Source organism: Phyllostomus discolor, chromosome 6, assembly GCF_004126475.2.
Source record: "Phyllostomus discolor isolate MPI-MPIP mPhyDis1 chromosome 6, mPhyDis1.pri.v3, whole genome shotgun sequence".
In the NCBI taxonomy this organism is placed as follows: Eukaryota; Metazoa; Chordata; class Mammalia; order Chiroptera; family Phyllostomidae; genus Phyllostomus; species Phyllostomus discolor.
Window position 1 is genome coordinate 119,711,488 of NC_040908.2, and position 12,122 is coordinate 119,723,609.

At 45.1% G+C, this 12,122-nt stretch overlaps 1 protein-coding gene and 1 pseudogene across 1 annotated transcript; both read left to right on the forward strand.

Annotated features, from left to right (window-relative positions):
* Window positions 1-202: 202 nt before the first annotated feature.
* On the forward strand, window positions 203-3,495 carry LOC114498860 (annotated as a pseudogene).
* Window positions 3,496-8,137: 4,642 nt separating this feature from the next.
* On the forward strand, window positions 8,138-9,836 carry LOC114498861 (olfactory receptor 2AT4-like). Its single transcript, XM_028514874.2, has one exon. It carries the CDS (start codon window positions 8,242-8,244, stop codon window positions 9,205-9,207), a length of 966 nt encoding a protein of 321 aa, XP_028370675.1. The 5' UTR covers window positions 8,138-8,241; the 3' UTR covers window positions 9,208-9,836.
* Window positions 9,837-12,122: the final 2,286 nt, after the last annotated feature.

A 12,122-nucleotide genomic window follows, 5' to 3' on the forward strand; every position in this document is an offset into this window, starting at 1 on the left:
TTGGTGGGAAGAGTCCAAGGCCAGAGCCAGGAGGCCTGGCTTCCAGGACCAACCCGGACACTGCTCTGCTGCTGATCTGGGGCAGCTCCCCACCCCAGCCCGGGCCTGATTCTTCATTTGTGAAGAAAGGTTCAGGGCCCGAACTCTCTGCAGGGCCATCTCCATGCTTACACACTCTGTGACATGAGAAAGGTGCTGTTAGAAGAGGGAGAAACGGCAGGTGGCTTTGGAAAACCAATAAAACTGCTCCAGGTTTTGCGGGGGCAGAAAGGCAGTGACCCGAATGTCAACATAACCTGGCCCTGGATCGCTCAGTCAAGGTGAAGAATGAGTCAACACTTCCCTCCGCTCAGGTCAGTGAGTCAGAAAGTCCCACTTGGTGTATCTTGGGCTGCCATGCATGCGCGGTAACCTTTTCCACCAGCTTCCAGGTATCAGAGTTATCGCCTGCAGAGTGCTTGGTCTTCTCTCCTGGCACTGGTTCTGAGACTTTCCAGTTCTCTGTGGTGCCCTCTGAGCTGGAGCCAAGAAAGGAAGGCTCCAGGGTGTGGGCATGAAATGGCAAACAGTAACGCCTGCCGAGCTGCAGTCGCCAGGAAAAGGAAGACTTACGGAGTGACTTGGGAGCTACCCTGAACTTTGTTTTCTCCCAGTAGGGGCAGAATCCATCTTCAACTTGGGTTCCATTCCAGAAATGACTCCTTCTACCAAAGTCATATACCATGCCTCTGCCCTCCTAGGGTGACCAACACCTGAGTTGATTGGGAACTAAGTGATTTCCTGGGATATGGGACTTCTAGTGCTAAAGCTAAGCAGTTCTGGGCAAATCAGGATGATTGGTCCCTAAATATGACCAAGAGACAGAATACAGCCCTGACTGGTGTGGCTCAGTGGATTGAGTGCTGGCCTGTGAATAAAAGGGTTGCCAGTTCGATTCCTGGTCAGGGTATATGCCTGGGTTGCAGGCCAGGTCCTCAGTAGGAGGTGTGCAAGAGGCAATCACACATTGATGTTTCTCTCCTTCTCTTTCTCCCTCCCTCTCTCTTTAAAAATAAATAAATAAAATCTTAAAATTTTTTTACAAAATACAAAGACGGGTCATAGGGCACCCAGGTTAGACTGAGACAGAGAGGCCCAGAGGAATGGGTTAGGCAGACAGTGTTCTGGAGTGCTCCTTGGAGGAAGAGTCCCCCCTACTAATACCACGATAAGATATCACAGAATGGGAATCCTCAAGTGAATGGAAACGTAGAAACAAAGAACCCTGATTCAGGAGACACAACACCCCGGCTCAGAAGGAGCGACAGAAGAATGGAGTGGGGCATAGAAGAGGAACTAAATTCAGAGCTGTGCAGAAGTGGTTCTCCCAACGATCCCAAGAAGGGTTCCCACCAGTTCCTTAGAGCACACAAGCTGGAGGTCTATCAGAGGCCCCTGACAATCATCTAGGTTCAGAGGTTCATAAGTAGAGTCAATGGAACTTTCGAGTAAGAGATGTGGAATTTCCACTCCTGGGTTTTCACTCTCAGCCACTCATCCTGTTGTCTTCACAAGGCTTCCAGTTAAAGAGCTCCATTCAGGAACTACTATGTAGAGCTATCTGGACTGGATGGGCTTGTGCCAAAGGACAGCAGTCAACATTCTGGCACTGACAGCAGTCAAAATCCAGTAAGCGGTTCGTCAACATTACCACGCCCAGTATTCCTGCACCTGTGGTAGCAGGAACTAGGCTACCATGTCAGACATCCTTAAAGGGGCCAGTTCAATGAATAACAAAGCTACTGGATTTTTTAACTGAACATAAATGGGTACTTCTCAAGAATTTTTCTCTCAAACAGAATAAATGTGTCCCCCAAACCCTGGAATCTGATGTGATTCATTTATGTTATGTTTAAAAAAATGTTTTTATTTGTTGATTTAGAGAGAGAGAGGAAGGGACAGGGTGGAGAGAGAAACATCAATTTATTGTTCCACCTATTTATGTGTTCATTGGTTAATTCTTGTATGTGCCCTGACCGGGGATCAAACCTGCAACCTTGGCAACCTAGGATGACACTTCAACCATCTGAGCTACCTAACGAGGGCTATGTTAACTTTTTTTAAAAGAATCCATGGATGTAGGTTTGGAAGGTTGCTTAAAGGACTTTACTCTAGCTCCTATCTGAATATTAAACTTCCTCTGTAGCATTTCAGCCAAAAAGAGCCCAGTTTTGCATACCTCTAGCTATACAGAATTCACTAATTTTCAAACCACTCTTTTGCCTAATGGGATAGTTCTAACTGTAAGAAACTTACTCCATTGGTGGGGCTGAACTCTGGGCCCCTGGAGCTGCTAATACTGGCCCAAGTTCTATGTAAGTGTTGTTCCTGTCCTTTGACAGGCCTTCAGGTGTTTGTGTCTACCTGTGCTCTCCACCAGACGGGACCAGCTCTTTCAACCATTGCTCATTAGACACGTCAGCATCTTGGGCATCTTAGTTGTGCAATGAAATTCCAAGCACAAAGAAACTGTCAGGGTTGAGGTCCATGATTGGAAGGAAAAAGATGCTAGTTAATGTGTACCTGATTGTTCTGGTTTCCAGATGTGTGCCAATGCTCCCAGTGTCTGTCTGCAGACGTCTGACCCTGACCCACTATGGAAGCCACCCGTAAAAGATTGGAGGACTCCTTACCTGTCTTCTATCTGGTGGGCAACCCCTCCCTGCCCGAATCCTTCCTCTTCTCTGTCTTCTTAATTTTCATCTTACTCTATCTGCTCATCCTGAGGGTAACACCCTGATTCTAGCAGCTGTGGTAGCAGAGCCCAGCCTTCAAAAACCCATGTACTTCTTCCTAATCAATCTCTCAGCCCTGGACATCCTCCCCACTACAACCACTAACCCCAAGATGCTGTCCCTATTCTTGCTTGTGGATCGCTTCCTCAGCTTCCCTGCCTGCTTCCTGCAGATGTATCTCTTCCATGGTCTCGGCTGCTCTGAAGCCTTCATCCTGGTGGTCATGGCCCTCGACCATTATGTGGCCATCTGCCACCCACTGCACTACCTTATCCACATAACCGCCCTCCTCCTGCCCATCCCAGCAGTGGTGCAGACATCCTACATGGCTTTTGGTTGTGTAGCCTATGTCTACCACTTCTTCTGTGACCACAGAAGCTTGGCTGTGGTCCAGGACTCCTGCTCTGAGACTACACCTTCTGCTGATACTTCTCTCCTACGCCCACATCCTGGCCTTGGTGCTTTGCATCAGCTCCTGAGAAGGTTGCTCCAAAGCCCTCTCCACCTTCTGGTGATTGGCCCCTGCTACTCTTCCATCGCCATAGCCTATGTGGCCTATAGGGCTGACCTGACCCTGGACTTCCACATCATGGGAAATGTGTGGTTCACCATTCTCATACCTGCTCTCAGTCCTCTCATCTACATGCTGAGGAACAAAGATGTCAAAGCAGCCATCACCAAAATGGCATGTCCTCGGGACTCAGGGTATTCTGGGCCTTAATCTTTAGATGCAACTAAACCAGCTCCCCAGACACCAATGACAATGCCTAGCACCAAACAGAAACACAATAAATATGTTTAAATGTATTACATTAGCTTAAATTGGCTTCACTCAGTTGAACAGACAGCTAAAACCTGGCCCTTAAATGCTGGACCAAGAAGGCTTCCCACTGATGCTAAAAATAACTGTTGATGTGAAAAATAAAAGGTAGATCATGAGATTATTTATAAATAATGTTTACCACATGCTGGAGACAGACATAAACCAGACATAGTTGCTACCTTCAAGGTATTGATAACCTAGTGGGGGAGTCAGACCTGGAGAAATAATGTGAGAAGGTGATAGGACAGAGAGAAGAGAAGGGGGTTGTGGGAGCCAAGAAGTTAGCATTTAATTCAATGTCAATATTTTTCCAGTAAGTTCTTATAATTTTGGAATTGGTATCACTTGTTTGTTAGCAAGTACTCACATATCAGCAATTTAGTTGTGGGTGTGTAGGAGGCTTGAAAAGGTTGCATAAGAAAACCACTAGCTGCTCCAGTCAGAGAATGCTAATGAGGTTCATGTTCATGTCCAGTGGGAATGATCCATTTGTAGCATGATTGCATATTAAAAAGGGATGCTTCTTGCCAAGAACCACTGGGCAGAAGTTAGAGTGGCTTCATTCACCATTACCCACGGTGACCCATTTGGTGGAACTGTGATTCAGTCCCACTGACTTTAACCTTTGTGGATTAAGCAGTTTTGATTCCACAGGAGATACAGTACATCTCACTAAATTTAAAGTTACAACTGCTGCCTGGTCATTTTAAGCCCACTGTGCAAGTAGACCAGCAGTCAAAAAAAGGAGTTACCGTATTTACAAGGGTAATTGACCCTGATCTTCAAGAGAAAGTAAGACTATTCATCCATAATGGGGGCTTGGATATTGGCATTCAGGCATTGGAACACTTCTTGTTTCTACCGTGACCAAATTTAACTATAAATGGGCAATTAAAGCAAACTTAGTCTGACAAGGCATAGTAACCAGGGGCCCAGGACTATCAGGGGTGAGGGTATGGGTATGTTAGAAGGGAATCCATCTAGACCAGTGATTTGCAACCAGTGTGCTCTAAGAATTTTTAAAACATGCTATACCTGACCATGTAGTCACAGACATGACCTCTTTTCCCTTAGACTGTCAAACTAAAAAATGACAACAGCCAATGCAACAATAGCCATCTGGTGGGAATGAATCAAAATTATACCTACTTTTTTTGTCAACTTGGCAAAAAATATAATAAGTTTTTTGATGTGCCACAGAATTTCAATAATTACTTTATGTGTGCCATGAGGTGAAAAAGATTGAAAACTGCTGATCTAGACCAACTAAAGTGACTGGATGTGAAGCCAAGGAGAAGGGACTGGAATGGGTGGTGGTGGAGATGATGCTGATCACGTGCATCCTGGGAGCTGTCTATGGTTGGAGCAGCAATAGTTAATCCCATTAATCCTTACTTTAGAGATTTCCCTTCAATTTGTGGAAACCCCATGTTCAAAAGGAGTAAACTTCTTGTGATGAGCAGATGCATCTGAAAGGTTCGAGGGGTAGACTGTAGTGGATACAATCGGTGGCCTGCTCCCCCCCAACAACAGAGCACTGGCTGCTAACAGCTCACACACACACATCCTAAGATGTAGGTACAATGGCACTAACCCTATTGATCCCCCTTTGGGGGAAAGGAGCAAGAGAGTAGCTTTATGAGCAGAACAAATCGACTATTGCATAATAAGCAGCCTAAGCTTAGGTGCCAACTGTTGCCTGCAGTTCCTGGTGAAGCCAACTTTCAGCATCTAGAGACCATGAGAACCCATGAAAGTTGCATCACCTCTTGCAGGAGACAGATGCTCACAGTCCCTGGGGAAATTGAATATAAGCAGGAAGGCTGTCCTCTGGCTCTCAGCAGGCAATACAAACAAAACTCCTGGACCAATTTTCAAATAATTGTGTTTCACTCCAAGTACCCTATATCCTTTATCTTATTAAATCCCCTCAAACACTCTCTGAGATACGTAATATTATGTTCCCTTTTACAAGTGGAGGAACTCAGACTCAGAAAGCCTAAGTATATTACCTAAGGTGACATAGATAAAACATGTTGAAACTGGTATTCAGATCTAGAACTTTCTACTTTAGACCCTAGGCCCTTACCCACATGAAATACTGCAGAACACAGGTCTGGGAATAAAGCCCTGGGTCTGGCTTACAGCTCTGATACTAAACATCAGTGTCAGCACTGATTAAGTCCTTTTACTCTCTGGACTTCACTTTCCTCCTCTTGGACTGCTGTCTCCCTTGGCTGTTCTGAGGGCCAGAAGAAATAATGTCAATAAAATTGTCCTGTGCATTGTAAATTCTGGAACCCCTGAGGCTTGTTAACAATGCTGTTCTCATTATTAGCAAGTCCCAGAGGGAAATCCCCTGTCAACACATACTCTAGGAAGGGCCAAGAAGTTGATCTTGGGTGAGGGCAGAGGGACCACAGTGCCCCAAGAAGTCCCATATTGAGGGAGAGGGTCCCAGCAGACCTGGCTAAAGAGAGAGGTTAGAAGGTTTAATAGACCACTTGCCGGGTTCTGCTTGAGGAGGCCAGGTTAGAAGACGCAAAGGGGACACCACAGGAGGCACCTAGGTGGACGATGCTTGGCAGGTGGGTAAACTGGGGGTAAAAATGCCAAATCTCAGCAAAGACCAGATTGGTGAGACAGGGTCAAGTTGTGGGAAGAAGGATGTAAAACTGGGGTCAGGGGCCCAGACTGTCATTCAGATGTGATTCAAAGAAAACAAGAACCCTAAACTATAAAATAAGTATAAGAAAATCCAGCCAGATTCAGATATTTCATATTATCGAATTCAACAGTGCTTTGAAATAGGAAATGTGAAATTCTTGCAGGAAGTGATTTTGGTGCCCCTGCCTTATGGAGACCCAGCACATGCCTGGCCTACCTGTTGGGTAGTCCAGTACCACCTGGCAGTGAAAAGCATGTGCCACCTCTCCAGCAGGGTCTCAGCACCCTTACCTCCATCTGCAAAGCAGTGGGACAGAGGGGGCAGGAGAGGGGCAGCTCAACTTGATGGCCCTGTAGGACCCTTCTGGCTTTGGCCCTTGTTTCTACTCTCATCGGGGACCATGACTGCCTCTCTGAGAGCAGACATGTCCAGAGGAGTGCACTTTGCATACCTTGAGGTGTGAGAAAAAACTTGGTGGCCAAACTTGTTGGATAGCATTCTGGTGAACCAAGGAATAACTGTCTAAAGTGGAGACAATCAGGTTTACCTATTGCCTAGGTCAAGGGTGGAGAGACATCTGAGGTTTTCTTTCAAGGAACACACATGCATGTTGGCTACCTATCCTATGTTCATTTTAGATTAAACATTGGCCACTCACCACTTCCAAATCCAGAAGCCAGACTGCACAATCCAGATCAATATCAGAGCAGAATAGGAAAGACTTAAAAGGTGGTGGGCAAGTGGGGTTGGGAGAAGAATTGTGTTAGAATTAAAGATTTTTTTTAAAATCATTTTTTCCAATTCTGACAGAGTATGATTCTAGGACATGAGAGGTGGTTTCTGTTCATTTGTTTAGAAAAGAAAGAAGGATGGTGTAGTTTTAAGGAATTCAAAGGCAAACTGTCTGTGGAATCACGGGCTCAAATAGCACTGATGCAGACATGGGTGGGAGGCTGTCCAGAACACTCCTCAGAGCCCTTCTGAAGTGGGAACCAGCCAGTAATGCCTCAGCTCTGGTCCAACTATCCCGCTGTAGACCCCAGCCCAGCCCCACTTTAGAGTGTGTTTTTCTTTGGAAAGCCACAGCTTTCAGGTCTCTGGGTCCCTCCTAGCAACAAGGCTCTCATGATAGCTCCCTGTGGCTTCTTGTGAGTTGGTAGTGAGGATCCATGAGCAGGCTGGGCATAAAAGAACTAAACACAACACCCACTAGGCTGTAGTAGCCAGGAGGAAGGCAGATCACAGACCAAGGATGCACCCCGAGTGGTGGGAAGATGCCCCAGCAGCTTGGGCTCCATGGAGGAGAGAGCTGTCCCACAAGAAGCATTTGTCCCTCCCACTGCTGAAACCTGAGTGGGCACACACCCAGAGAGCTCAGTAGGGAGAGAGGCAGGCAGAGCTTCTGCACCTGGAGAATGAGAGGGGAGGCTCTCCCTGGGCAATCAGTGGACTGAGACACAGCATGTTACAGAAAACCTTGGAAAACTCAGTCTTTCCTAGTGATGTGATGATACTGATGTCACTCAGTGGAACTTTAGGCAAGAACAAAAGAAAGTACAGTAATGTGGGGATTTAAGAGCTCAACTAAGATCTGAGCCCAACAATAATGGAACAGACAGAGGCAGAAAGAAGTTCTTTCAATGCACTTAGCACAGTTGTCACCAGATAATTAATGCTTTTCCACACACCACCCTGTCAGTAGGATGTCAGCCATGTGAGGGCAGGAGCCACAAGTGCCTTGTTTCCTTCTCACAGCCTTGCACAGTGTAGGTGTTTGCTAAGTGATCCATAGAAGAAGGGAGGAGTGAACCATAGGTTAAGATGGAAGAATCTACATTGGAGGGTAGTGCCATTTCTCTAAAATTGGTCATAAGTGATTTAAACTGTACAGAATTCTTATTCCAAACTCCTGGTTTTCCCTGCATTTTCCAGATATTCTGGCTGCCTGTCACCCTGGAACACAGTTCAGTCCTACCATGGATGCCACAGCCTGTAATGGATCAAGAGACTCTTCACCCATCTTCTACCTGGTGGGCATCCCTTCTCTACAGGAGTTCCTCTTCCTCCCTGTCTTCTTCATCTTCCTGTTCTTCTACCTGCTTATCCTGGTGGGTAACACCCTGATCCTGGTGGCTGTGGTAGCAGAGCCCAGCCTCCACAAGCCCATGTACTTCTTCCTGATCAATCTCTCTGCTCTGGACATCCTTTTAACAACAACCATCGTCCCAAAGATGCTGTCCCTACTGTTACTTGGGGATCGCTTCCTCAGCTTCCCTGCCTGCTTCCTGCAGATGTATCTCTTCCATGGTCTCGGCTGCTGTGAAGCCTTCATCCTGGTGGTCATGGCCTATGACCGCTATGTGGCCATCTGCCGCCCACTGCACTATCCTGTCCACATGACCCCACAGACCAATGCTGCCCTGGCAGCCAGTGCCTGGCTGGCTGCCCTCCTCCTGCCCATCCCAGCAGTGGTGCAGACATCTCACATGGCTTTTGGTTCTGTGGCCCATGTCTACCACTGCTTCTGTGACCACTTGGCTGTGGTCCAGGCCTCCTGCTCTGACACCACACCCCAGACCTTCATGGGCTTCTGCATTGCCATGGTGGTGTCCTTCCTGCCCCTTCTCCTGGTGCTTCTGTCCTATGCCCACATCCTGGCCTCGGTGCTTCGCATTAGCTCCCAGGAAGGACGCTCAAAAGCCTTTTCCACTTGCAGCTCCCACCTCCTGGTGGTTGGCACCTACTACTCCTCCATTGCCATATCCTATGTGTCTTACAGGGCTGACCTGCCCCTGGACTTCCACATCATGGGCAATGTGGTGTACGCTATCCTCACACCTGTCCTCAACCCTCTCATCTACACACTGAGGAACAAGGATGTCAAAGCAGCCATCACCAAAATGGCATGTCCCCAGGGCCCAGGGCATTCTGGAGACCTTTGACTTCAGATGTTGTTAATTCCATCCCCAAGATACCAATGTGCTAAGAACAGAGAATGACATCAAAATGTTTTTTGAGAGAAAGAATGGCTTACATAGCAGGGCCAAAAATATACCTTTGAGAATTCCATTTCTATTAATGATAGGCAAGATTATGAAGTCAACCCTTCAATGGGAAGATTAACAAGTGTCAAATAAACAAATATCCAATAAATATAGGAAAGTGTGCAACCTCTTTAGTTATAGAAGAACAAATTACAACAACAAATAGATACCACCAGAAACCAATTAGACTGCCTAAAATGTCAGATAAGATACAAGAAGTACGTACTTAAAGGTACCAAATATCTTTTTCAAAATATTAAGGCTAAATGGTAATAAAGATGAGAACACAGACAGGTCAGTTATTAAGACATAGGTTGACACACAGATTAATAAAACAGAATAGTGGCCAAGTAAGAGACCCTTAAATATATGCGTAATTGACATATAAAGAAATGACACTACAATCAGTGGGGAAGATGAACATGTCATAAATGGTATTAGTCTATCAAGTATTCATATGTGGAAAAATGAAATTTGTCTGTTACCTCAAGTGAACATAAAAATCAATCTCAATAAATACCTAACTATGAGCCCTGACAGGTGTGGCTCAGTTGGTGGGACATTGTCCCACAAAGTGATAGGTTGGCAGTTTGATTCCCAGTCAGGGCACAGGCCTGGGCTGTGGGTTTGGTTTCTCAGTTGGGGAGCATACTGAGAGGCAACCAATCAATGTTTTTCTCACATGTTAATGTTTCTCTCCCTCTCTTTGTCCCTTCCTCCCTCCCATCTCTAAAAATAAAGAAATATTGAAAAACCTTTTTAAAAAGGGCCTTGAAAGGCAAAGCTATAAAAGTGTATAGAACACTAAAGTCTCGATCTTGGGATGGAAAATTTTCCCTTTGTGTGTTTGTTTTAAACTATTTATTTATTTATTTATAGAGGGGAAAGGAGGGAGAAAGAGAGAGAGAGAGAAGCACCAATGTGAAAGAGAAAGATCAATTAGTTTCCTCTCATATACTCCCAACTGAGGGACCAAACATGTAACCTAGGCAGGTGCCCTGACCAGGAATGAAACCAGTGACCTTTCGCTACACAGGATCACACCCAACCAACAGAGCCACACTGGTAAGGGTGGAAAATATTTCTTAAACAAGATTTTTTTAAAAGCTCTAAACCTAGAGAAAAAGAAAGTATAAGTTTGCCTGCTTTAAAATGTAGAATTTTTGTTCATCAAAAGACACCAAAATAGGAGAAGGAGGAGGAGGGGAAGGGGAAGGGGAAAAAGAGGAAAGAAGAAGGAGGAGGAGGAAGAAGAGGAGCGATAGGAGGAGGCAGGGGGAGAAGGGAAAGAAGAGTGGAAAGCAAAGCCACAGAGCAAAAGACGTTATTGGAATACATATAACCAACTAAAGGACTCAGGGTTCATAGCCAGAAGGTATAAAGAATCACTTCAGTAACAAAAGGCAACTGAGACACTAGAAAAATGAGCAAAATAGTCAGGAATGAATAAACAAATATGCAATAAATACAGGAAAAAGTGTTTCACCTCATTAGTAACAGGAGAGATGCAAATTACAACAAGTAGATACCACTAGAAACCAATCAGATTGGCTAAAAAACGTCCAAGTCTCATGGCACTTGGTTGGCAAGGATGCGAGTCATCAGAGCCCATGCACTGACAGTGGGAGCGTCATTGGTACAAATACTTTGGAAAACATTTTATCGTTATCTTATCATGTTGAAGACACACACACTTTGGCATCCAGCACAGCAGCATTTCTCTAATTTGTGAAGTGTTCCTAACATGTAACATGACACACCCACAAAGTATGAAGAAGTCACATGTACATGCAACAACATGGATGAATCTCACATGATGCTGAGCTAAAAAAATCAGGAGCTAAATAGATACATACAGCAGGATTCCAGTTATCTAAAGTTGGAAGACTGGCAAGGCTACACTGTTTTTTTTTAATATATTTTATTGATTATGCTATTACAATTGTCCCGTTACCTCCCCTTCATTCCTCTCCACCCTGCACACCCTCTCCCAACCACATTCTCCCCCTTTACTTCATGTCCATGTGTCATAAGTTCTTTAGCTTCTACATTTCCCATACTATTCTTGCCCTCCCCCTGTCTATTTTCTACCTACCATCTATGCTACTTATTCTCCAGACCTTTTCCCCCTCTCTCCTCCTCCCACTCCCCTGTTGCTAACCCTCCATGTGTTCTCCATTTCTATGGGTCTGTTCCTGTTCTAGTTGTTTGCTTAGTTTCTTTTTGTTTTTGTTTTAGGTGTGGTTGTTAATAATTGTGAGTTTGCTGTCATTTTACTATACATGTTTTTTATCTTTTTTTTTTCTTAGATAAGTCCCTTTAACATTTCATAAAATAAGGGCTTGGTGATGATGAACTCCTTTAACTTGACCTTATCTGGGAAGCACTTTATCTGCCCTTCCATTCTAAATGAAAGCTTTGCTGGATAGAGCAATCTTGAATGTAGGTCCTTGCCTTTCATGACTCAGAATACTTCTTTCCAGCCCCTTCTTGCCTGTAAGGTCTCTTTTGAGAAATCAGCTGACAGTCTGATGGGAACTCCTTTGTAGGTTTCTGTCTCCTTATCTCTTGCTGCTTCTAGAATTCTCTCCTTCACTTTTACCTTGGCTAATGTAATTATGATGTGCCTTGGTGTGTTCCTTCTTGGGTCCAACTTCTTTGGGACTCTGAGCTTCCTGGACTTCCTGTAAGTCTATTTCCTTTGCCAGAATGGGGAGGTTCTCCTTTATTATTTGTTCAAATAATGTTATTTGTCCACTTGTTGCTCTTCCTCTTCTCCTTCTGGTACCCCTATAATTCGGATGTTGGAACAT